The sequence below is a fragment of the Glycine soja genome, chromosome 15, assembly GCF_004193775.1.
Source record: "Glycine soja cultivar W05 chromosome 15, ASM419377v2, whole genome shotgun sequence".
NCBI lineage: Eukaryota > Viridiplantae > Streptophyta > Magnoliopsida > Fabales > Fabaceae > Glycine > Glycine soja.
Window position 1 is genome coordinate 49603598 of NC_041016.1, and position 27584 is coordinate 49631181.

The following is a 27584-nucleotide window of genomic DNA, read 5'->3' on the forward strand; positions in this document are numbered from 1 at the left end:
ATTTTTTTTATATCCCAAATATTTTAAATCCGCCTGCATGTATCACCTATGATAATCATATCCAGCTCCTAAAATTTTCTCCTTTAAGAAACCGACAGAAATTATATTAAGGATCATGCGTCATGAAAACATGGAACATGAGTCATAACGAAAGTATGAGAGTCTTCACCCAATTGCCTTTAGATTAAAGCAGCTAATCACAAGCACTAGATTTTCTTTTTTGTTAACTTCCGAAGTTCAACGTAGAACCGTAGAAGAATACAGAAAAAGATGCTGAAGGGAATATCCCTTTGTGAATTTCCCCAGTTTGTCCCTGTCGGTTTTTTTCATATAATGTTTTTTTAATCAGGGTCTCTAAAAATATATTTGAATTAACTGCATATTTGATTCAATTTATTTTAAAAAAAATCATCATTTTAATTTTTTGAGGAAATTATAAAATATAAATGAATATTTTAAAATTTAAACCCAACTAAATATGTTATGAGATTAATTTTGAATAATGAATAATTTAAGTGAAACCCTATCTAGAATAATAATTTCAGGATTTAAATTTTTAACATGACAATTAAATTTTACCTAAAATTAGTTTATTTTACTGTGTCTAATGACTCGTTCACTCTTAATATTTACGAAAATTCCCTTTATGTACGTTGCATGCTTTTTTCGCTTGCCCTCCTAGTTATTCATCAATTGTTTTAGATACAAGTATTCACGGGATTTGTTTTATAAGAAAAGTATTCAGTTAAATTGGCTTAAAAATAACAATCATTGTCACAAGTTACTAAATTATTGAAGTGATTCAAAATTTGATTTGGTTGGCTTTAAATATGAAATAAATTATATTAAGAGATAAATACTTACATTATATATGTATTCATAGTCTCTAATAAAGATTATACAAATATTAACTGTGTCTTGATGGGATTAATTAAAAAACTAAAAGAGAATTTTTTTAATAGTTACTAAATTAATATTTTGATTAGAAGTTTAATAGTTGATACTTGTTAGATTATTTATAAAAGACAACTTCTATATCATTTGATTTATTTTTAGATGTTTATTAAGTTACATTACTATATTTTATATCAATAAGTTTTTATTAACATTAATTGTTAAGAGATTAATATTGATTATAACATAAAATAATTGTGTTATACTACTAAATACAGTCATATCAGCTTATTCGAATTTAATAAAAGGATCAAAATCATATATTTTACAAAAAATATAAGACTTAAAATAAAAGGATTGAAATTATAAATTTTAAGAAATATGATTAGTAAAATTACATTTAAACCTAAAAATTAAGTTTTTATTCTTAACACTAATATCTTAAAAGACTTTCCGCTAAATTTCTACAAAAACTTTCTAAAAGTGATAAATTGCTATAAAAATTTGTATAGGACTAAGATTTATAATTATTATAAATTATAAATTAAAAGAGAATAGTTTCACCTGAAATATTAAAACTATTAAAATTTTAATTAATGATTTTTTAAGATGCACTCTTAATTGGGAGTGTCAAATTCATCAACAATGGACCCAAAAAGGGGCAAAAAACGTTGGGCTAACAATACTGCCATGTTTGCTAGCAAGTAACTCTCAACTTCAGGTCCACAGATTCAGTTCCACTGCGCCCACCGTGCCACCCAGAGAAAAAAGGTTCCCCAAACAGAGTAATTAATAATAACACAAAACCCCCTCACACGTGTCGTACACACGAGTACCACAAACCTCTCTCTATAAATCTTTCTAGAACGTTTCTTCACTCCCCGAACCTGATCTCTTGCTGGTTGCCACACTACACCGATATTTCCACCAAACCCGTTTGCGTTGTTGTGAGTGTCGCCTCCAAAGTTTGAATCTTTTCTGCGTTTCCTCATCTGGGTCCTGATCCCTTTCTCGTTTTTGGATTTGGGTTTGCGCAGGTTTGCGAATAAATGGCGACTAAGAGGAGCGTGGGAACGTTGAAGGAGGGTGATTTGAAGGGGAAGAGGGTATTCGTGAGGGTCGATCTGAACGTGCCTTTGGATGACAACCTTAACATCACCGATGACACTAGAGTCCGTGCTGCTGTTCCCACCATCAAGTACTTGACTGGTTATGGTGCTAAAGTGATCCTTTCTAGCCATTTGGTATGCTGTTTATAAACCATTTTCATGTTTTTTAGGTATCTGGGTATGTTTTATTTTAGTTTAACAATTATTTGGAATCTGGGTTTGGTTTTTGGTTGGGTTTGAAGTTGTGCTACTATTGTGGGTTTGCATTGGATTGGGTTTTGGCTATGTGTATGTTTGTTTTATTGATAGGTGTTTGGGTGTGTTTTGTTTTAGTCTAGGAATAATTTGGAGTCTAGGTTTTTGTTTGGTTGAATTTGATGTTATGTTACTTTTGTAGGATTTTGTTAGATTGGGTATTGTGTATCTGTATGTGTGTTTTATTAATAGAAACTGAGAAAACGATGTCTTTCACTGTAACATTTTTATCTTTTCAGGATTTGAAACTGAAATAGGAGAAAAGGAAAATTAATAGTTACACATAACGATGGTTATTACTACTATAATTATTTTGTCCATTTGTCTCTATTGGGATGAAAGGATCTCCTTTTATGGTTTTGAGTTTGATTTTTGTTGATCCCAGTTGGGGTGACATGCCTTTCTATTGAAATTGGGTTTACTGTGATTGGTTCAGTTTGCTTTAATGAGATCTGTAAAAAATAGCAAGTTAAATGGAATGTTTTCTAACTAATATAGTTGTTGGGTTGTCATTCTTTTATTTTTTTTTAACCTTTTCTTTTGGGTGTATTAGTAGAGGAGTTACTATTATTCTATTAAGACCATGAATGTCAGAAAAGTGTGGTGAGTAGTAGTGACTTGAAAAGTGATTTTGCCTTGACTATGCTGTTTTCAGGGACGTCCAAAAGGTGTAACACCTAAATACAGTTTGAAGCCTCTTGTGCCAAGGCTGTCTCAACTTCTTGGAATTGAGGTGTGCCTTCTAAGCTGCTCCATTTTGTTTTGTTTTGGCATTCCTTCCACCCCCTTTTCGTTTGCTTGATTTTCTGCTTATTCACTGTGTCATTTTCTCTTGATTACAGGTTACGATGGCCAATGACTCTATTGGGGAGGAAGTTGAAAAGTTGGTTACACAACTTCCAGAAGGTGGTGTTTTGCTTCTAGAGAATGTGAGGTTCTACAAGGAGGAAGAGAAGAATGATCCTGAATTTGCAAAGAAGTTGGCTTCTCTAGCTGATCTCTATGTGAATGATGCATTTGGCACTGCCCACAGAGCTCATGCTTCTACAGAAGGAGTTGCCAAATACTTGAAGCCCTCTGTTGCAGGATTCCTAATGCAGAAGGTTTGTAGGAAGTAATTGTTAGCTTCATTATATATATATTGGGTAATTATGTAATTTATACAGTTGATTGATCTGATGTATTTTTAATTGTTTCAGGAGCTTGATTATCTAGTTGGGGCTGTGTCAAACCCCAAGAGACCATTTGCTGCTATTGTCGGTGGATCGAAGGTGTCTTCCAAGATTGGAGTTATTGAATCCTTGTTGGAGAAAGTTAATGTTCTCTTGCTTGGTGGAGGAATGATCTTTACCTTTTACAAGGCTCAGGGTTATTCAGTTGGGTCATCTCTTGTGGAGGAAGACAAGCTTAGCCTTGCAACTACACTTCTTGAAAAGGCCAAGGCTAAAGGGGTTTCTTTGTTGCTTCCAACTGATGTTGTCATAGCAGACAAGTTTGCTGCTGATGCTAACAGCAAGGTACTGCTTTTCATTAGAGTTGGGTTTATGGAATGTTTGGTTCTGCGGTGAGTATACAAAAAGTTGTGTATTTTATATGAAAATCCGAAAGCAGATTGGAGTTACTTTGAATGTGGAAAGTTAATCACCTTTAATGCACCGCAAACATACTATTTGTCATTCTATGGATGCATTGTTAATTATTTTGCATTTTTTAATGAAGGAAATATTAACATGACACTTTCAATAGCTTTATGATCCTGTCCTCAATAGTAGTGTTTCAAATGGTTGAGATATATACTTGAACCTTTGTTTATATGTTTTCAGACTGTGCCGGCATCAAGCATCCCAGATGGGTGGATGGGGTTGGATATTGGTCCTGATTCCATCAAGACATTTGGTGAAGCATTGGATACGACTCAGACCATTATTTGGAATGGACCAATGGGTGTTTTTGAGTTTGATAAGTTTGCCACAGGAACAGAGGTAAGAATAATAAAATAATAAATCATCCATTGCTTTTGAAAGATTTTGCAAGACTGTCTCACTGTAAAGTACTTCCAGTCCAAATATTGGATTCTTCTTTATAAGCCTGGTTACATCACTTGTACTCAAGTCTTCAGATTTGGGCCATTATTCATGGATCAAACTGTGAAAAAAAAGTTAAACAAAATTTATTTACAATTGAAAATCAGTTATCTTCCTTTTAATTTGCCCAATGTGAGAGAAATGCATTAGAGTCTTTGACAATCTACAATGGGAAGTTTCATGCTGGGACTAACATAGGACGACAATTTTTATCTATTTTCTTTTACTTATTTCATGCTTCTGTTGTAGGTTAGAAAATGATACTGCCATAGTGGTATTAGTATAATATAATATACTACATCTGTTTTAGAAAAAGATATGCATTTATCTGAAACTATATCATGCATATGTTAAACTCTGAGAAGCTCTTTGATAGATGTGCAACTGTAAAACTTCAGAGCATTACATGCACTAATGAAAAGCTCTTTGATGCTTTAAAATCTGATACTTGAAACTTCTATAAAATTTGATGTACTTGATCACTAGTAACTGAAGACTCTACCCTTTTTGTGCACAGGCTATAGCCAAGAAACTGGCAGAGCTGAGTGGGAAGGGAGTGACAACCATCATTGGAGGAGGTGACTCCGTTGCCGCTGTGGAGAAGGTTGGACTTGCAGACAAGATGAGCCACATCTCCACTGGTGGTGGTGCCAGCTTAGAGCTTCTTGAGGGAAAGCAACTCCCTGGTGTCCTTGCTCTTGATGATGCTTGAGCAAAAATCATTCGTTCCTTTGAAGTTTGTGCTTTATATTATTATTATGGTTGGGTTTCAGCCAACAGTGGATTAAGGTACAATGAGAGCTGCGAGCTCTTGCTCCTGTAGAGGCTTAATATAGGATAGGTTTCAAAATAAGAGGGTTTTGTGGCATCCTTGGTGTTGCATTGAGCTTTGATCTAATTGTTCTTGAACAATGTTCATTTCCAAATGAGTTTACTTTGTTGGTTAAGTTTGGTTTTCTTAGCGGCTAATTTTCGTGTTAATTTCCAAAGCTATAGTGATTTGGTATATGGTCCTCAATGGTTTGGTTAAATTTGAGTTTTATTTGTATATTCACATGGCTGGAAATGAGTTATTTTTGGATGCTTAGATAAAATTACAGAAGACATCGAAGGTTGAAGTGCGGCTTAACTAAGATCAGAAATAAGAATATAGGATCTCAACAATTTAGCGTGGCACTTGGGTATGGCTGGTCAGTTAAGCTATAATGATTTTGGTAAATTCTTTTAGGCTTAAATAGCATTTTGTTTCTTATAAAATAAGAATTTTTTTTGTTAAGCCTCGACCCTTTTCAATTTCTCAACCCCACCATTTTCAACAAATGGTTGGGGATCTATCTAAGGCTTAACTCTAGTTAATCTTTTAATTTACGTGCCCACTTATAACACAACTACAACTACAACTACGGAATCAATTCATGCATAAATGCATGTGCAACACATCCATATCAATATTTCCAACACTAGACTAGAGATCCATCTAAGCCTCAGTTCCTGTTTAATCTTCCAATTTACATGCCTTAAGGTCTTAAGTTCCATCAACAACAACCAATCTCAATGAATGATTCATTGTGACAAAATAACATTCATTAGGGTCATCTCATTCATTCACAAGGTTTAACAACAATACAATCCAACAACTCATTCATTCACAAGCTTTAACAACACCACGAGCCGACAAGTTGGGACCTCATCCAACTTCTCCCCTTCGAAAGGATTTATCCTTTAACGATTTGACTAAGTCATACACTAACCAACTCATACTAATTCTCTACTATTTACACCTTTTCAACAATTATCTAATTAATATTATGATATACATCTCATTTCTTAAGTTTCTTGCATGTTATCTCCCTCATTTTGCATTACTTGTCTACGACCGTGGTAGGTCAAAAATATGATATCTAGAGTTATATATACTAATTCAACTGCATTGATTCTTGTCTCATTCAAAAGGTAAGAAGATTACCTATAACTTTTCTATTTACCCCAAGACTTAGGTTGAGAATGAGAAATTTGGGTAGTAAGTTGTTAAGATTCTTAAGTTTTCTATTTACCCAAGTAATGCAAAATGATATACTTTCAACTTTGCATAACTACTTACTACCCAATTTTCGTTTAAACAATTTTTTTGGGCTTAAGAAATTTTGCCCAAACCTCCCGACCTTATATGTTGTCCGAAATTCACTTAAGCCAATTTTGTCCAAATTTCTAGACCAAAGTCTATCCTAAAGTTGCTTAAGAAAATTTTTTTGGCTTAAGGCAACTTGCAATTTATTGCAATGCATTTTCTCCGTGATTTTGCAATTCCAGCCCCATCAACAGTTACCTAAGCTTTTTCTAATGCACCATGAATGATTCATAAATGATCCCAAATATTTTAATCTTCTAGGATTTAGTTTTGCCAATTTGGTCCTTTTAGTTATTGCAAATTATTGAGCCATAAGATGAATTAGGACCCTTAATAATTTTAATTAGATGCAAATAATTATAAAGTTTAAAAGCTACATCCTATATGTCATGAGATGAATGCATTTGATAGATCAAACGAAAGCATACAAATGTTAAGTTTTAGTAAGCATTTAAGACTAAATTAATTGTTATGTGTTGAGATTCATTTTACAGAGAATGTTTGAACAACATTCTAGGATCTGTCGAAGGCAAAGGAAGTAAGAGAACAATAAAAAAATTAACCTCTCTCTTTCTCTCAAAAGACACACTACATGTTGTGGACAGACGTGCTCATCGCTAAAGTGATTTCACCATTACTGGAGTGTGTCTCAAGGGAGACAAGCAGAGTGGTGTATCAACATGGACTTGAGGTGGATTTAATGCACCAACGAACACCTTTTTCAGATGACACACACTTTTTGAAATTGACTACAAATACAAGAAGCTTTGAAGAGTGGCGGATTTCAAAATTTGAAATATGTATTCCCTCTCTTCTTCCAGCATACTCTATGTAAATGCTTACGTGGTAGGGACAAACTAGGATAAAACTATATGTGTTTGATTCATTTCTCATACATGTTAACTGATCAAGGGTTTGAATTTGAATTAGTCTTTAAAATTGTTTGCAAAATTTGTTAAGTATTGTCTAATTGGGTGTTTGTGAAAATTTCTAGTTTTGAACTCTTCAAACAATAGCTTTATTTTGAGAAAAAGGCTTGTGAAATTTTTTTCAAATCACAATCCAACCCCCCTTCTTATTATATTTGCCTTTACACATAATGTACAAATTAAAATACAAGTTCCATAAAATTAAAAAGTTGTGCAATTAGTTATATGTAACAAAATGTAAGTATAACATGTATATTTTCATTTAAAGTTTTGATATGTTTTTTTTACATGAAAAGTCCTAATATGTTAAAAAATATTTTTGATATAATAAAATAAATGGCCAAATGACCTATTTGGTCATTTATTTATTTTTGTTCAATTTAATCTTTTATCTTTTAAAAAGCTCATTTTAATCATTTATGTTTTAAAAATGACCAAAATGGTTTTTCCCGTCAATGTAAATTTAACGTCATTAATGAAATAAAAGTATTGACGGCTAAAAGTTACCACAAAATGTAAGATTTTTTTTCCTCCATCTTCCCTCTCTTCTACTCCCTTCTTCCTCATTTCTCCTTCCTTATCTTTCGTCATTCCAATTTCATCTAAAATTTTACTATGAAACCTCATGAAACCAAATCAACTTATCATGCTTCATCTCAATTTCCCCACTAGGTGACACCACCAAAGTTGCAAAACCCCATCAACCTAAAACCATAAAAATTAAAATAAACAATAACAAAGTTCATGGCAAAATGACACAAATCAAAAGCAACTTAACACATGCACCCCCATCACACTTCCCCCACCACATGATGCCAAACCTCCAAAACCCTCCAACCCAAAATAGATACGAGTGAACAGTGAAGAAGAAGAAGAGAATTGAAAGGCACACAATTGAGAGAAAAAAGAAGAGTCAGTTTGTTGTTACCTTCCTTGCGATGAGCATGAGAAAATCTCATGTTGAGCTTGAGGTCCTTTCTTTATGCCAATGTGGCAAGTTACAATTCCATAACTCTTTCATCATTAATGACTTCTCAATTGTCCCCCAAGCCACACAAATGCGCCATGATTGATTTATGTATCATTTAAACATCAAACTAACACCAACCAACTAATGAATCATGCATTTCAATAGAAATTCCCAAATATATATAAGTTAGGGTTCAAACCCACTTTTCCCAAATCAAACAACACAATTCATGTTCAAGAGAAGAAGAGGGGAATGGGATGAATAACAAGCACTCACTAGACGAGTGTGAGTATGTGTGAGTCTTCCTTGATCTTTCTCCCTTGTACTCCTTTCTCCTTTTCCAAGCACTTCTCTTTTCCAAGTGTGTGTTTGTTGAGGGTTGAGTGATGGGGGAAACTTTTATAGTTATATAACAGGTCATGGGCCTCCTATTGGGCCTACAAGTCTCTTCTCTCTTAAACTATGTTTAACCCATGTTTTAACTCTTAACTTATAATAAAATAAATATAATGCAAAATAATTACAAATGGCATCATATTCTTTATTCTTTTGTGGATCCTTTGTCCAAAGATATGTTTCCCTTCATTTTTCCCATGCTTCCTTCATACACTATTGAATATGCTTGTTGATCGAATTAATGATGCACTAAAATTTTATTAGAGCCAAATGAAACTTGTAAGTGAAAAAATATTGATGACCAACACATCAAAAAGTTTGAGAAATTTTTGTATGAGATTGCCAACACACTCCATAAAATATATCAAGGATTTCTTTTTGTTTTTATAAAAATCATCACCCTTGTAGAAAATTTATCCATTGGACAATAAAAGGTCTAGCATATTGAATGCTAGTTTTCACAAAACTTTTGGGTCCAAGTTTCATTAATAGCGCGTTGGGCACTAAGTTTAGTTTAAAAAAAAATCTTTGGACAGTCTAATTTTAACCAATTGGATGCATGTCCATGTCCATGTCCAGTTGAGTTGTTTTTGCGTCTACGTTATAGAATACATTACCTTCACCCATATTATTGAACGCATGTAACCCTTTAACACTTAATAAACATATTAATCTCCCAAATTTTAATATCGTTGCTATCATGTTGTTTAAAATTTAATTATCAAAGAAAATAAAAGGTTCTAACATTAAAAAAATATTTAGTTGATATTTTGTATTTCCACCATAAGCAAAATTACCGGAAACAAAAAAAAAACAGTTAAAAACTCAACATTTAAAAGGTCATTTAATGCATTTAGAAATAAATATTAATTTATTTATGTCATTAAATGATAATGTTATTCTTTCCTACTATAGCATTTGTTTTAGGCCAAACTATTTGATTCTTTATATTTTTTTTAATTTGATCTTTTGATTGTTTTTAAAAAAAATTATTTTAGTGTTTTATGTTTTAAAAAAGATTAAAATAATCCCTCTCTCTCTCTCGATAAACTTAAGGTTGTTAATGAAAGTAAAACATTAGTGACTACAAACCGCTACAAATTATATGTTTTTTTTTTTTTCTCCATCTTGTTCCTTTTTCTTCCTCCTCCCTTGTCTTTCACCATCCCAAACCCATTAATAGCCTCAAACCTCCTCCCTTCTTCTCCAAGCCTCCAATCACCGGCAAACTTGTTGTAATCTGAACAGGAAGTCACATATTGAAATGACGAAAGGAAAAAAAAAAGGGTTTCAGATTAGGGTGTAGAGGAAGCAATGATGGAGTTTCTCAAGTCCACAACGATTGCACGCAACAGTGAGACGCCGGCAATTCATGCGGCTGCAAGAGTGGCATGCATCACACCGTGGTGATGGCAGGATAACAGAAAGGTTAGTGTTGATGGGTTGTGTGATTCGCGATTTGATTTTGGCGGTGGTAGTTCAGAGAGAGGCTTTTTGTTAGGGCCACATGGTGCGCCAGTGGCTTTGAATTAATATGTATTTCTTAAAGTGATGTTCATTTTAACATTTAAACAAAGATTATGTGTGCATTATTATCTCAATTAAAAAATACTTCGCTGATAAAAATATTGGTAATTAAAAATAGTAATCAATTGTGACTAATTTTTTTGGCAATAATAGTGACAACCATGCCTTATATATAAACTCTTGAATTGTGATGATTAAATTATCACTATTGTCTTGAATATTTGTGATATTCTTAATTTCTTTTATCCTATGTTGTTAATATTGTATTTGAATTGTATGTTGAAAGTTACCTTTGAGCATAAGACAATATTGACCACTTGTACTTCTTTAAAGATTTATTGTAAAAGATGTTTATAGTCCCCATACTCTTTCTACATAATAATGTGTCTCCTATAAAGCACTCAAGCTATTAGACAATAACTAATTGAGATTTCTTAATGGATCGAAGCTCTAAAGTCTATATAAAACTTGAAAATGTTTGTGATAAAGTGGTCGAATCACTAGAGAATCATCTAAGTCAAAACGAAAAAAGTGTTGTAACTTTGTCAATTTAATTGGATGAAAGAAACTTGAGCGAATTAAGTGAACCTTAGCTCCACTAAGTTAGCAAGTTTCATTGTATTCGAGCTTATTGTGTAAACACTCTTTGAGTGATTAGAATACATTTTCTATCAAACATCTACTGTTCATGAAAGTCATGAGTGATTTAGTGACAAAAAATACTTGAGTCTTAATCTTAGGGGGAGATTAGGGGTAGTGTCACGAGTGGCCTAAAAAGTACTCATTGTAGCTAGAAGTGACATAGAGAATACTTAGTTGTAATCAAAGAATTGATTAGTGTTGGATCGATCGGCAAATGCATCAATTTATCTCAAATAATAAAGTAAAATGGAAGTCCGAGTGTCGAATTCACATGAACTTTGTTTCTACTTAGGTAGGTGAATATATAATTTTCAAGCAATAAATAAATCAATTTAAAAGGTTTGGAAAATAATAGTAAAATAAATTGGCATAAAATGATATTAAAATAAACATGAGAGAAAACAAACATAAAAGTAAATTAAATAATTAAAATAGAAAAAATGAGAGAAGTCAATATTATTGCAGAAGATAATTTAGAAGATGAAATGTTGGAGGCTTAGCCTATGAGAGCTACTCTTGATGTAATGTTAATGATTTTTCTCTATTTATGTTTATTCCAATTTTCACTTGCATCTACTCATATACTCTAATCATGATCCCCCAAGTGAAAGAGTCTAATTTATCTATTTTCTCTTCCAAATCCCTTAAAGAGATAAAATAGTTAAATTGCATTGAGAATAGAGATGTATAACAGGCTAAACAAAATCAACTTATCCATAGTGATGAATTATTTAGATACATTTTCCCAATTCTATTAGAGAATAACACTTTCCAATGTTATCCCTAAAACTACTATGCAAATGAATGATCAAGCCACAAACAATAGAATTAAGCACAAAAAATGATAATAAAAAAGTAATATTCATAAATAGATAGGAAGAGAAATTATATCAAGAACAGTTAGCTACTAAGTTCCTAACAAAAAGGGGTTTTAGCCTCTCATTGTCATGAGAGGCTTTAAAATTGCAAGAGGATAATATTTAGAAAAAAGGGTAATTGAGAAAGGGAATAGAGGGAACGAATGACTCTTAATAATTGTTTCTCCTGCTTCTAGTCTTTGCCTTATGTAAGGAATTTTATTCTTTTGAATTTTCTGTGTGTTTTTTCCTTCTTCTCTCTCCTTCTTTTATTGGTGCAATTTAGCTTGGTTTTCATGCAACCTTCGTGTTAAGTGTGATTGACTCGCGCTAAGCGGTCCTTCACGTTCCAGATTTCTCCATAGTTCTTAGCACTAAGTGTGTTTTACCCGCTAAGCAATTGCGTTGCGCTAAGCGCTTGAGACACGTTGAGCGAGCAACTTTAGATTTTCAATTTTACTTCTTTGGGATTTACTTTGTTTTTCTGCACCAATTAGTCACCAAGCACTATAAATTCACAAGCTTTCAACACTTTCTGCACAAAAACTTAAATGATGTTAAAATCTCAATTATTCACATAAAAAGGAAGAATTAAGAGAGACAAATTAACAATTCCTACATAACTTAATCCCAAAATATACCTATATATAACAGTTATCAATTAGTAGAACCCTTCAAGTTTTAAAGAAAAACTGGACGTAGTTCAAGAGTTGGGGGGAACCAATATAAAACCTATGTGTTTTATTTACTGCTTTTATATAACTAGTTTTTTTTTTCTATAGTTTACTTCTACATTATTCTGTCCAAGTTTTTTGAACTGGTTTTTAAGCATAAAGTGATTTCAAATCCCTTGGACAAAACATATCGTCCATTGATATCTATTTAAGAAATGCCTTCAAAGTTTTCGAATGACAAAGTTTTTATCCATCACATTATACAACCTCCATTTTTTAGGGTTTCTCAAGTACTTCAAAGAGAAGGCATGCATGCAAATGAAAACATCTCAGTTTTGTAAAATAGTGAAAAAAACAACTTAAAGAAATACACTTTTGATGCATGCAATGCAATGGAGGATCAATACAGCATGGTTGCCTCCTCCCAAAGGCCACCATGGGGGCTGAGTTCAACACAAAGATTTCCCTTACCACTGAGTTTCAGTTCACAAAAATGAAAGAAGGTCTAGGTTGCAAGCTCTTGGCCTTGCACACAACAAGTGCTTGTGTTGAAAAAAATTTGGTGTGATCACCCTTGGCTTGGTGTTTCACGAATTTGGGAGGTGGAGAGGAAAGTGTTTAGCTTACTTTCTTGGCCCTGGTTCAGCTGAAGAGAAGTGAGAGAAGAGAGCATTCAGTGTTCAAATATTTTTGAAAAGAAAGAAAAGAGGTGATTGGGGGAGAGTGTTGGCATGCATGGTCAGTCCTTCCCCCTTATTGGTGAGTTGAGATTTGCAATGATTGTAGAAAAAAGGGGTTTACATTGTGTATTTACACGGTGTAACAAACACCATGCACTGCACTGTGAAAATATATTTTTCTCGCATCCAAAAATATTTTTCTACTAACTTTAAGAATTAAATCTAATTAAATAATTTTTTTATAAAACTCAGTACTTGAGACAAAAAATAAATTCCAACGATCAATTATTTATTCTTTTTCTTAAAAGGATTAAATCACAACAAAAATATCTCCCTCAGAAAAATCTGCGGGCAACACTTACCAATAACTAATCACATGGAACCTGATTCTTAAGACAACACTTCACTCATAAAAGAATAAATAAATTAGCATTGTGATGTATAATCAAATCACACTCCATGATCAATTCGATCACAGACAACAATATAATCTAACACTGTGATTTTTAATTAAACCACATCCTATGAGCAATTCACTCACACCAAGAAACAAAAAGACATAATTACATGAAAATACTTACACAAGAGTAATTACACGTATATTCACATAATTGATTTTGTATACTTTTCTACCAAACCATTATTAAGAAACTACTATGTAATTATTGAGACGGGGACTGTTTACACTTTCATTCAATAGAGTATTATCATATAATTAAAAAGCTTTCACCTTTATTATTTATACTATGTAAATGCATAATACAGTGAAATCAAATTCTATGCCCTTTTATTAATATACCTTACACTAATTAGGTGCTTCTTACATATATGTTTGCAAAACAAACCTAAAATTTCTCTGTGTCTTTACTATTTAACAAGGATTGAGCATCGATTTTAAACTCCTTGGAAAATATGCACTTTGTTGACGAGCAAGAAAACCATGGCAAAACAAATTTATTCCTCAATTTTGTTCACCTTTCTAACATCCCAAATTTATGAACTTTAGAAATAATAATCAAAAGAAATACTTTAAGGGATAGTTGTTATAATTAATGGTTAAGGGATACTCTTGGTCATTATCAATGACAATTACTTCGTTATAGGATTTTATGAAAATAAGATAATAGGATCCAGAAGGCCTAACAAACACACACACCACATGATTTTATAGAGATAGGGAAGGAGAGTTAGAGAGAGAAAGAGGAAAACAACAAAGAAGGAGTTAAAGAGAATTAAGAGGAAGAGGGAGAAGGAGCACAGATTAGAGACCCAGTGCCAAGAGCTTTTACACGAGACCTCCATAGTGTGAATGCCTCTCCCTAGCTCCATTGACACCTTGCTTGTGCTTGTTTTCCCCTTTGTTGATCCTTTTTGTTCAGGTCTCATAAAATTGCAATTCTGCAAAATCGCAGAACTCGCTAGGCAAGCAAGCACCCAAGGAAGATAGCTAGTTGCGCGAACAAGTTCCCAAGGGAGTTTGCTGGTTAGCTGAGCAATGCTCGTTGGGCGAGTGTGGGTAGCAGAAAAACATATTTATAACCCAAAGAGTTGTTCGAGGATAGTTAAAACTTATATTGAACTATTTGTTCCCTATGCTTGGTTCCTTATATATAATCTTTGATTGTTTGATGCTATGAAGTAGGGCTATTGATGGTATTGGTAGTATAGTTAGTAGTGTATTTCTAAAATTGTGTCTTATGCTTAGGACTATGTGTATGCAACGATGAACCTCTTCTCTAATAAAAGATACCTAAGACACTTAAGGTGATACCTATGTCTCTTAGCAAGTCAGGTGGGTAGTGTTTCCCATAGTAAGTTAGATTGGAGTTTTCCCTAAGTTACAATAAAGGTCTTCAAGAAAAGAATTTAGTTTTAAGAAAGGCTTTTAGAAAAAGTATCCACTCAATGACAAAGGGTGATTCCTTCACTGGTACCAGTCATGTTCGAGAGCCGCACGCTTGGCATACCACAGTGTGCAAAAGGGTTGGATCCCCTAGGTCATCAATGTGAGATGTGTTTTTTGGAAGGTTCACAAAAATGTTTTCTATAAAAAGTTTTTATAAAATAGGAAATAACATCTACATGAGATAAGAAGGCATAAAGTATAGTCAGCTCCTCAAAATGGGGGAGGATAATGCGAGGTCAACTCCTCAGACCAGAGAAGGATGATACGATGTCAACTTCTCATGGCGAAGGATATGAGGCCATAAATAGTTAAAAGTTTAACCATATAAGATTGGAGTAAAATTTATGTTAATAATGTAGTAATTGTTAAATATGGTTTTATGTTACAAAAAGTGTATGATGCATGAGTGCATGTTTCTTATGTTAGAGCATATGAGGAATCATAAGTGTAGTTATTAGGTGAGGGATGTAAGGTGGATCTATACTTTAGATGAGGACGTGTGTAGCTAAAACTACCTTTAGGGGTAGGAGAGGGGTTATACCAATAGAAAGTTAATGTAAATTTACCTATAGAGGTATGTTAGATGATATGCCTTAGAGAAAGAGGTGATGTAAGTCGAAGTTGGGCAAATTAGAGTAAAGGAAAGGTTACACACATTTTCATCCAATGTTATAGTGAAGTTAGACTCTAGTGAGGGGTCAAGGGAAAAAGAATGATGTTTTGGTGCCTTAGCCCACTAGTGGACTTAGACTATGCATAGGAGGCCAATTCAAAATGTTTAAGTAAAAATCAAGATATAACCTTAGGAGAACAACAATGTTGATATTATGGTGTAATAGTTATGAGTTTCAGTATTAAGAAAACACTAGAGAAGCCATGAGAGTTAAGAGAAGGATCTCTAGAATAAAGAGTCAGCGTAGAGCCCTTAAAGCACTCACTAAGACATTATGTCTCATCCCTTTAGTTTTCATGTTTTTACATGTTAGCAAGTGGATGCTGGTAGAGAAGCTTGGAGCTTGGAGCTTGGAGCTACTTGCTTAATTGGAGAAAGACTAATATAGTTTGTAGTACCCAATGTATGGGATTTCCATTTATGTTTATGTATCTTTCTTATGTTTTGTAAGGCAAACAAGTGCCAAGAGCTTTGTATTAGTTTTCTCATGTAATGTAAGTTTATGTTTTAATTTCTGCATAGTTAAACTCTAATGTACTTATACACTAAGTTTTAAAATTTAGTAATATAAGGAGACAAAAGTTAATATCCTCTATAACTTTATATTTTTGTACCAAAGCAATTCGATTCAATCGGACTGTGGTTAGAATTGTTAGACTAGATTGTATATTCTGATATTTGGTATAAAAAAAGTTTATCCTTGAATTTAGTGTAAAATATATATATATATATAAAATTCACCCTCTTGTATTTTATATGATCAGTTAAGTGTAAATTTCTCTTCTTCATACTTTCATGAAAATATTCATCCCCGTTTATTTTAATTTTTCATACTCAATATTCATAAAATAAAATATTCAATAAATTATTTTAGTTAGGAAAAAAGCATCCGTATAAAATACATTTAAATTAAAATTATTATAATAAAATACTATAATTCAACCATAATAATCTACATACTAATGTGATTTCAGGAAAATTGTTCATCACTGTGAATTAAGAGCAAATTGTGCACTTGCTTTAAAAAAAATCGTCCCAATGTGTTAAATTTTATATATGTTTTATTTTAGTAATTCGGTGCATGCATGTCCAAGTATAAGAAGAAAATACCAACAAGCATAATTGATAGATAATCTTGTTCCTTAAATATGTGATCATGAATTTGATTGTTGATTCATGCGTATGAAATAATATTTGTTGGAAAGAATCAATCTCTTAAATAGACCTCTAGCTCAAACGATTAATCCTTGGCTTTCGACCAAGGGATATACTAATTCACAAAAAGTGTAAAAGAAAATTAAAATTTATCTAGGTTGAAGAATATTTTAAGTAGAGAGAAAAAAAAAACTTGATGTAAAAGGTGATTTTTATTTATCCAACCAATGAATTGTATCTATGTATTATCAAAATTATTTGTGTCAATTTTTTTTATTACGCCAATTTTAATCTATATAAACGAGGTAACAAATGATTTTGGATTAATATGCAATTTAGTATATGTGACTTATGTGAAATAAATTTTCAATCAAACAATGAATTTTAAGAAAATATTATTTAGTTAAAAATTATAAAATGATATAATAGTTATCAAAGTTATATCTATGTAATTTGATCCATTTTAATATATATATATATATATGGCATATCAGGTGAGAGGAGTGTTTTATTGTGAGGAGTGAGAGAAAATAGAAGATACAAATTTAATTGCTGATTAAAATTACACATGCATCCAATCGACTCTCTCATATGTTTTTCTCACTTTTGGGTTCCCAATTCCAAAATTCTTACAAGTTGTATTGTATTATTAGAAGACTAAATATTAAAGTGAAAACTGTAATAAAATATATATGGTGGGCAAAAGCCACGTTCACGAATTATTGTCCCACCATTCTTGAATAAAAGTAAAATAGAGCTACCATTATCACTATACCACTAATAAATCATACTGATATATTTTGCAAAAATAAATCTTTTCACAGAACACCTTGAACCAGAAAATGCTTAAGCATTTGTGCAAGGAGAAGGCAGTAAAAAACAGGAGCAAGCTGAAAAACCCAAGAGGAAGAAGTAACAGGGTGACGCCAAAGAATTTAAAGATTATTTTCTGTAATTTATTTTCACAATAAAAAAATATTTCCATTCTAGATAATTTAATACATTTTATACTTCTAGAAAATAGTTCTAATTCTTACTATCATTAATCTAAATTTAAATATTTAATTCTTGATTAAAAGTTAATTATAGTTGTGATTAAAATTAAGATTCAAATATTCTTATAAAACATTCTCTTGTGGAAATCACCCTCTCAACCCCTTGTTCTCTCTACCGTGCGACGATCTCACTCTTCCTCTCGCAACATTCTCGTTCTTCACCTTACAATGCTCTGAATTTGTCTCGCTCACGGCAATGATCTCAAGTTCGCGACGCTCTATCTCGTCATGTTTGTCCTGATCCTTTGTGCAGATCAAGTCAAGTCTGCACGTTCAAATCTCTTATCTCTCTTTGACGGGAAATTGGGTTTAATGCCTTATTCACCGCATTCGAGTTTGAGTGTGATTTTTTAATTACTTTTGTGACTTTGTTTTTAACTTTGAGTAGTATTACGAGTTTGAAAATGGCGTGATTTTGAGTACTTGAATCTAATCTTTTTATTCTTCAATGTTCATTACCGTTTTTACCATTTTTTTGCAATGGTTGATTGCTGTTTGTTGATGTAAATAAAATTGTTTTTTATTCATGAGCAGCCGTATCTTACACAAAACAGAGCTTTTTTTTTTTATCAGTACACAAGGCATAGAGCTTAATTTTGAGCAACTTTTCCTACCACCTAGACACAACGCAAAAATAAAAAATAAACAATACATGATATTACTTATGTTTTAGTAACCCAAAGACTTAAAATCGCCCTTAATCCCTAAATTCACCCATGGAATTACGTTACCTAAATTGACCTATGTGGCAGCCTCTTTAACTAGAACTAATTAAACCACTATATTTACAATTTCTCAGAGGCTTAAATGTGTGTTTAGTTCATCAAATTTGGAGATATGTCTTTATTGGTCCCCAAAATTAAAATTTGCACTTTTTAACTCCCTCTCAAATTCAAAAAAGGTTCTAGTCCTTGCAGTAAAAAAAACTATCACCAATTGTGCATCAAAACCACAAAAAAATCATTAGAAGAGACTAAAAAATCATTCCGCAAATTCAAGGGAAAAAAATTATAATTTGAACTAAAAAAGACAGACTTCCAATTTGAGAAACTAAACATAATTAAGCCTTTCTCAAAATTATACACGGCCATAATTATACATGCAAAAATCCCATCTAAGATCAAATTCCCGGAAGAAAAAAAAAACACTTGAACAAGCATGCAACTCCCAACTAAGTAAAATTCATCAAAATTCTGAAAATATAAACCATCCTATTCCGAACTACCATAATAATAAATGGGAAAAAAATATATCCTCCCACACTGTCCCATGATGACTTGTACTAATATTTTCAGAATTCTCCAAATTTTAAGATGACAGAAATTTTTAAATATTCAAATAAACAACATATCATATTGTAGGAGCATATAGAACCGATATGCAAGGTATTGCTTCTAAATAGTTCAAAGGAAAACAGACCCACATAATAGTTATTTTTTCCCCTTCTCTATTTCATGAATGTTTTAATAACTTGGTGCCACATATTTTACAAGATGAAAGTAGACCAGAAACAAGGACAGCTAACAACAATTACATAAGTCTCTTATCTTCTAACAAGACATCATCGTTCAAGAATTAATTATTAAATTAAAAGAGACCAGAAACTATAACACCGTGGAATTAGTAGGCTCCCATTACTAATTCCACAATACCCAAGGAAATTCATATGCCATATCAACAATCTCACAAATGATGCAACTACTTGTCAACAAGAATGAGTTTGCTCTAGAATCTAATTTAGACTGAATCCCACTTAATAACAAAGAGGAGTTCAATCACAGAATAGCACAACTCATCACAAGAGGCTTATCAAATTCTCTTAAAGAGCAATTTATTGAGATCTGAATGCATCACCATTTTAGACTAGAATCATTGATCAGGCCATTTTGGATGATGCCATTCTCGTTCAGATATTCCACAAATTCATCAATAAGATATGGCCAAGCACCTTCGGCATCATAATCAGATAAATTTGAGCCAACAGTCTGCAAAGAGTATGAAAAATATTAGTGGTTTTTGTGTTACTTCATAAAGCCAAACAGCATACTATCATGAAAATACCATGAAAACATCCACCAACATTGCCATTTGATAAAACAGTACAAGCAAACAGGAGTTGTTCTCAATCTATATGTGGGTGACCAGAAAATGAAGTTGACGTTTTACATCTGACATGGCTTAAAATAATCTCAATACACTAAACACTAAAAGCCAAACTCAATAGATGCTATTTATATTTTGGCTATTTTTTTAGGGTTGGGGGTAGAAGGAAAAAGCACTTGCAGTACTATTGAAAACATCTTTCCCCATATCCAGCTGATCAGGTACTAAAAACACTAACATTTAGCATTCAATATCTTTTTATTTTTCCAAGAATTACAGTAAAACCAAGGAAGAATGAAAGAAAAATAAATTTTTTACATCACAAACTTTTAAGCATGGATATTACAACAGCAACCATCGATGTAAAATGTGATCATGTTGATCAAGGTTTCTATTGAAAAGTTAGGGGTCTAGAGAATTTTTTATTGTCATTTCAAGAGTTTTAACCTTTATAATATTCGCGTGGAAATATTCATATTCCAGTTTATTTCCTGTTTGGCTCAACCACTTCATACCCAAAACAAATAGAAAGGGCGATAACCCTACAATAAATCCCAGCAGTCACAATAGAAAGAACACCTTTTAATGATTTAAAATGAAGTAGCTTGGATACTATAACTAGCCACCATGTTCAAGATGATCATACACAGACAAAATGCGAAAAACAGAATAAAAGACAGATAGCCAGATTTACTTTTCTTTGTTATCATTCTAGGCAGGCATATATAGGAGTACACAAGATAGACCAAGCATAAATATAGATGTAGTCATGCAACAATAAATCCCTATCAAGACAGGAAGTGTAAATCCACATTATGAGGACACCATTAATTGTTTATTATTTTACCTTTGCAAACTCCAAAAGCTGAGACCATGTGTCCCTAGATATTGCTTTGTTATGCCGAGCCTGAGTATGTAGTATCAAAATTATCAATTTAAGTAAAATGATTGAGTATTAGCAGATATCTGATCTCCCACTGAAAGCCATCCTAATAAGAAAGCTTCAAACATAATCGAGAAAGTTAAAAAGGTGTATATGAAAAACAATCAAGTAAATTACCTGCAAGAACTGGCACCAATGATCAACAAGTGGCCACTGCTTCTCAGCAAATAATAATTGCCACATACCAATAGCTGTATCCAATGCAAGAGATTTTTGACCCTGCAAAAATTAACTTGCAAAATTACTGTTGCATGGTAATTATGCATTCAAAAAGAAAGAATCAAAACAGTACTAAAATCAACAGTAAATTTACACTCAACCCTAGATGCTCAAGTCATAGTCATAGATCTCACAATTACCAATGTATACCAAAACACACAAGCATCAAATCATTTATTGGAGACAAATAAATCATTTGCATCCTACTTTGATGTTCCTTCCTTTCAAGAGTCAGAACACTAACCCCTTTAGCACCCCATATTTCCAATATTTTGCACCATTATGCAGACAACTTTAACATAATGCATACTATTAGTAGTCAATGAAATACAAACCCCATGATCCTAAGACAGACTTTAAAGTCATTAATACAGTATTGTCAACATAAGATAGACTCTTCAATATGGTATTTTAATTTTTGAAAACTGATGAAGAACATGAAGCAACTCTAGCATATCCACAAGAATTGGATAGATCATCACTAGTAATGAATGTTCTGCATATAACTAGAATGAATATAACCAATTACCATCACCAGACATTGAAAATGAACAATGATAAAAAATTAAACTAAACTAATCCTTATATTTGATGATAAAAAAAATTGTTTTGGTCCCAACATTAATAAAAAAAAAACCTCTACAATTTGGTTCTCCACATAAAAAAAAATGTTTACAAATCAGTCCCTACTTTGCCAAAATTATAACAGCAAGGTCGATTTGTAACTGGGTTTTTATGTAGGATTAAAATAAAAATATATAGGTGCAGGGACCAAATTTTTTAATTAACCAAATAAAAACATATACCAGAAGCAGAACACGAGTAGACTAGCAATCAAATACTACACAGCATCTTGAACCTCAGAAGCAAGAAAAAAGAAATTGAAACACTTAATGAGTGTGATTGACTACATAAGAAAGATCTCAAGCCCTGTTTCAAACTTTCAATTTCATTCAACATACTACCAAAAATTCCAAACTAAAGGAACACAAAAAAACAATTTTTAAGAATAACTCAAATTCAGTAATCAATTAATCAAATTTGTTATAATTTGACTCAGTTTCCCAGATCTTCCCTGTTCCATCACAGTGTGTATCTCTTACGTATGAACTAGTAGATATTGTATTACGTCTAAATGCATCATTTAAATTAGGTCATAGCCTTAGTTTATCACGTACAACCATGCATATTAGTTAAGCACTTGAGCTACATTACAGAGGAGCAGAGGAACCAACAAGTAGACATGAATGCAAACCTTCTCTTTTGCCCAGCCAAAAGCAAAGTTATATATCTCGCGGAATTTCTCTGGACAATCAAAAACAGTGAATATATTTCAGGGAGCTTATCAAAAATTGCTGGAGATAATTTCTAGTGAAGTGAATTATAAATTGTATGACTAAAACTAGTTTTGAGCTGTAGTCTGAATACTGTTGCCCATACGTTCATCTTTCAGCTCAGAGCGCATATATGGTATCTTTTCACGGAACTTATCCAGAGAATCAATCCTGCAACAATTTTATAAGGTCTTCAACTGAGACTTAATCATTATAGAAAGAAAATTCATTTCAAAATCACAAAAAAATACCCACCCCAAAGACTGTAAACCTTCAATAAACTCCTTCTTGGAAAATTCACACATGGTTCCAGCCTTCATGTGCCATGAAAGAACTAACTGCAAAAATTTCAACATTCCCAGTTACCTAAAGCATTCCCTTGTCATCTAAACACTCTCATTGTGCAGCCAAGTTCACAGTAACAGTAGGAAGTGTAAACAGATGTAAATTTTTATGTTCAATGACTATTCATTTAAATTGCAAAGTCATCATTTACAAATATTGCATATGTCGTCATATAGGGACAAATCATCACCCACTTACACAGATAAGTCAGAGCATTATTGTTCATTATTTCTTTCATTAAAGAGAATCTTATCTTGCTATGGTTAATATTTGTCAGAGCTCATATAAATTTAGAGCTTCTACACTAAGGAAATGACTGACTGATGGTGAAACCAATGTAGACATCTCCGTATGCCATCTATTATAACTTACTATCCATGTATATCTAACTCTGATGAAAAGAAAAGAACCCTTGACTAACCATAATTACTTCCAACTAAGGTTAGCAGCCCCTGTATCTTTAGTTTTCAAGATAAATCATTCTCATTTAATAGGTGTTTGTAACTTGGGTAATCGCTGTTTAAATAGCAGTTTTCTAAAGTATAACCTGACACATAGGATCATATTAATAAAGGAAAGAATAAATAGCCCCAGCACTTATGCATGATTTAGAAAGGAAATATTGTTTAAAACATATTCATACCATTACTATATCTTGAGGATCCACCTGCAAAGGAAAAGAAGCATCAAGCAACAATTACACTTCGAACAAAAATGATCTTAACCTTATGAATGAATTAAAACTCAAGAACACATGATAGATAGATAAGATACTTAAACATCAGAATTCCATATGTGTATCAAGACCTACGAAACTGAGATGATCTAACCAACATAAACCTGATACAGGAAACGAGTACCACATATCACACATTCATTTTCATGTGGAGATAACCAACCTTTATTTTTCTTGTATTAAGATTTGACTCTTATTCTTCTTGGAAGAATTCAGTAATTATGTTTAAATTGATGAAAAGAGATGAAATAAAGTGGAACTAAAGGGAATAATACTAAGTTTCATTATTTGAATTATTTAAAATAAGATGAAACAAAATGAAACATCTTGAAATACATTTGATTCCATTCCATTCAAAAGAATCAAACTTCTCTTTTACTTCTTCCTAATCACCGCCCAAAATGACACTCCTATCCTAGGCATTCGCAAACCCCTTTAGTAATTTACATTTCCAATCCCCCTTAATCACATATTAATATATTCCTATTGTATTCCTTCCATCTTTTTAACATTAAACTTGTGTCTTAAGTTTTGAACTACACGTCCCAATGTCTCAATTAATCCCAGTCAAAGCTATACTCCAAGAATAAATAAAGTTCATTTCTAAGACAAAAACCTGTGATGTCAAGATACATCATGCATCTCTTAGGTGTTATGCCTAAGAACCCAAGGTATGAACTCTGTGTTTTCTTCTTCTTTTCTCTTTATCTTCTCAACTACTCTCATTTATTCTGAGGAACAGTAATAAATCTCTCCCCTAATTGGATGCCTTGAAATAATCCAATTCCAAAAGTCCTACAGCAATTCAGCACAAATTGCAATCAAAATCTCCGGAATTATTGCTTGTAACTTGCAAGTACTGTTCACATCTTCACAACAGGCTCCGTGAATACATACAGGTGAAGAAATATAAACTATAAAGATAAATGAATCAAGACACTTTAATTTGCATTCAGAAACAATAACCTGGATATCATTGCAAAGGACAGTGATGCCATCTGCCAAAATCATATCAACATATGCATCTGTATAGAAATTAGTGCAATACAGGATTAGCAGACAGGCATAATGTTACATTGTTTTGATAAATGATAGCCACTTATCAACAGGTATTATCGAACAACTTAGAAATAAACAACTAGTAATGTTCATATATGCATCTCAGCCAAAATAAAAATGGCATTGATTATCTTCTTTAATGTAGGCTCACATGTAAAAGTTATTGGATCTCATATCCAACATACCTTATTCTCATACAAAGGAACAACTACATTGGGGAATTAGAATGCTTCCAAGTTTAATTGACAAGCAGTAATATATTGGAAATAGGGATGAAACACCCATTCTCTCTCAAAATAACAATAAATTACATAGACAAATTTACTTGTTATTCACCAGGGTGAAACCTCACTGGATAGAAAAATTATGCCATAGTTGATAAGCATTTCATACGTATAATACTGTAATTTTTTTTAATTGTTTTTCATGTTTCCGGACCAGTTGGTTTTTGTGCTTATCAGACTATTTTAAAAGCTATCAGTGTCTCGATGTTATTTTCACCTTCATTGCTAACCTTTATATCTATTGTATAGCTCCTCCAAGTGCCTAGAATCAGTAAATGTTTTAAGCTGGGGTTGGTTGTAAAAGAAATCAAATGCTCCTTCAAGATGCCAATCACTAGCCTTCAGAGCCTGCAGTGCTATTTTCTCACTGACAATACAAAAATAGTTTTCAAATATGTCAGAAGTTAAAGATGCAATTGACATGCATCATATAAATTCGAAAAATTTCACCCACAAAAAAAAAATATCCAGCTGAAGCAACACATAAACCAGATAAAATACATTAAGTATCAACAAGGCATCTGAAGCAAATCATAATTGATGTAGAAAATATAATCCTTCCCAGAAAGATCACATACTCGTCTGTGAATATCAGACAAAGTAATCAATCCAAGGAACTACAAAAAATTTCAGATCAAAAACAGAAACTTACATAGATCCTAACTCTCTCCCACCACCCCAACCCCATCCAAATTCCACACACACAACACAACTAAGTGGATATCTTTCATAATTTGTAACACACACACACACACACACACACATATATATATAATATAATAAAAGTAAAATTCAGAGTTTCAAATGCAAATGACAAACCGTCACATGCACCCTAAGGACGTGTGAAGTCAAATTAAGCATAGTTTCTACTTGTGGTCTGCAACCACAATTGAGGCTGCAATATTGAGGTTTTGGAACCATATATAACCACAACTGCATTCACATTTGCCCTCAATTATATATTATTTCAGAAACCACGGCACAATCACAATTTAAAACAATCAAATGAAGCAACTAAATCATAGGCAACTATGAGATCACCTGGCTCCAGTTATTGTTATGAACTGCTGGAGTTTGTCCCGATGACCTCTTCCCAATTTGTGCTGTAGCTCAAACCAGAACAATTAATTAGCATATATTATCATGCCCCATATCATAATAAACAGCATAAATACACCAAGAACAAATCATTTAATTTTACACATCTCAGTTTGAGTATCTCATCAATTATTACAACATCAAAGTAGTTAAATTCAAAATAAAAAAGAAAAAAAATCAAACCGATTAAAAGGGAGACTCAAAAGTTACGATAGCAAAAAATTAATTGTACATGAATAAATAACAAAATTAAAAAATAAATAAAGCAAAGATTGAGAATTTGTGGAACCGTGTAGTAAAAAATTGAGCCACGAATAAAAAAAAAAAAGAAATCGGAAGCGAAGGCAAAACACTTACCATGGCGGAAGGTGCCTAAAACCTGAAGATCTAGGTGCGGGAGAGAAAGAAAATTAGGGTTTTGGGTGGAACTGAAATTTGGTTCCGAATGGGATGGAGAGCTGAGGGATGCGAAAGGTGAGTTTTGGTTTTGGCTCACTCAGAATTGGACACTACTTACCATGGCCATGGAGAAGAGAGAGAATAATAAAGCTTGGATTTTATTTTATTTTTAGGAAAAATAACTTATATATTTTATTTTGATTTTACCTTTTTTCCTTAAATTTGGGTATTTTTGTTTTCGATTCCAAAATTAAATTTACTTTTTTATCCTTCAATATAAAAAAAAAATTCCCTCTTAACTGATTTTTGGCAGCTTTTATACATAATTTGCAACAATTTTTTTATGGGAACTAAAACAAGAATTCTCAAATTGGGGACTAAAAAATATAAATTTAAATTTGAAGGATAAAAAATAAAAATAACCTAAATTTGACACTCTATTTTTAACACTCTCTATATCACTATATGATGATTTAAAATTTATTAAAAATCACAAAATTTAATAATTTCACATCTAAATCAGGAAGAATCATGAAAATTATGTGTTAAATACAAATAAGAGTTTTATATTATCACTAATATAAGAAAATAAATAAAAATAAGAGTTTTATATTATCACTAAAGTAAAATGAAGGATCAAATTTATTGAAAAATGGGGTCCCATGCATTTTAATTTCACTCCAAAAATAATATGAAATATATTGAAAGTGTACATAGATCTTGTAACTTTCATCTGTTTCCAAAGTTGCCCTTTATCTTGTGACATGAAATGAATTGGTGTAGCCTAACTAATGCCAACGAGAATCACTTAACCATGTTCCTTAGAAAATCGAAAATCAATTATGTTGCATGCTTAACATAATCGAATATACTTCCTTTCATAATCGAATATGGTATTGAAAGCAAAATCAACAATCATTCCTTCCATAATAAAATATGGTACTGAAAATATAATTGAATATTCTTTCTTTCATAATCAAATATGGTACTGAAAGCATAATCGAATAACCTTTTTTTTTTAACACAACACCTGTGTCAAATTTATCTTCTTCAATTACGCATTTTTACACAATTGGTTATGCACCTTCCTTTTTTTTCTATAAATGAAGACTAACGTATAATTGTAAAAG

At 32.3% G+C, this 27584-nt stretch overlaps 2 protein-coding genes and 1 long non-coding RNA gene across 3 annotated transcripts; 2 read left to right on the forward strand and 1 right to left on the reverse strand.

Annotated features, from left to right (window-relative positions):
• Positions 1-1683: 1683 nt before the first annotated feature.
• On the forward strand, positions 1684-5311 carry LOC114387282 (phosphoglycerate kinase, cytosolic-like). The gene is made up of 7 exons (XM_028347434.1): positions 1684-1841; positions 1932-2138; positions 2914-2991; positions 3101-3361; positions 3458-3775; positions 4082-4240; positions 4860-5311. The coding sequence occupies exons 2-7, from the start codon at positions 1944-1946 to the stop codon at positions 5052-5054; spliced, it is 1206 nt and encodes a 401-aa protein (XP_028203235.1). The 5' UTR covers positions 1684-1841; positions 1932-1943; the 3' UTR covers positions 5055-5311.
• Positions 5312-13470: 8159 nt separating this feature from the next.
• LOC114387527 lies at positions 13471-16322 on the forward strand. Its single transcript, XR_003661336.1, has 2 exons — positions 13471-14450; positions 14558-16322. It is a non-coding gene; the product is annotated as an uncharacterized LOC114387527 (long non-coding RNA).
• Positions 16323-19333: 3011 nt separating this feature from the next.
• Positions 19334-26599, reverse strand: LOC114388346 (DCN1-like protein 2). Its single transcript, XM_028348772.1, has 11 exons — positions 26413-26599; positions 25999-26060; positions 25188-25324; positions 24581-24639; positions 23522-23545; positions 22789-22871; positions 22640-22704; positions 22455-22504; positions 21098-21199; positions 20885-20944; positions 19334-19919 (listed from the first exon to the last, which is right to left on the reverse strand). Exons 1-11 carry the CDS (start codon positions 26413-26415, stop codon positions 19785-19787), a joined length of 780 nt encoding a protein of 259 aa, XP_028204573.1. The 5' UTR covers positions 26416-26599; the 3' UTR covers positions 19334-19784.
• Between the last annotated feature and the right edge of the window lie 985 nt (positions 26600-27584).

Bases quoted from the DNA above. Each gene is read 5' to 3' on its own strand.
- LOC114387282 (XM_028347434.1), top strand. From the start codon at position 1,944: ATGGCGACTAAGAGGAGCGTGGGAACGTTGAAGGAGGGTGATTTGAAG. The intron at 2,992-3,100 runs GTGTGCCTTCTA...TCTTGATTACAG, and splicing joins CTCAACTTCTTGGAATTGAG to GTTACGATGGCCAATGACTC. The intron at 3,362-3,457 runs GTTTGTAGGAAG...TAATTGTTTCAG, and splicing joins CAGGATTCCTAATGCAGAAG to GAGCTTGATTATCTAGTTGG.
- LOC114388346 (XM_028348772.1), bottom strand. The intron at 24,640-25,187 runs GTTAGCAATGAA...ATTTCTATACAG, and splicing joins GCTATACAATAGATATAAAG to ATGCATATGTTGATATGATT. The intron at 21,200-22,454 runs GTTTGCATTCAT...TAATTTTTGCAG, and splicing joins TTGGCTGGGCAAAAGAGAAG to GGTCAAAAATCTCTTGCATT.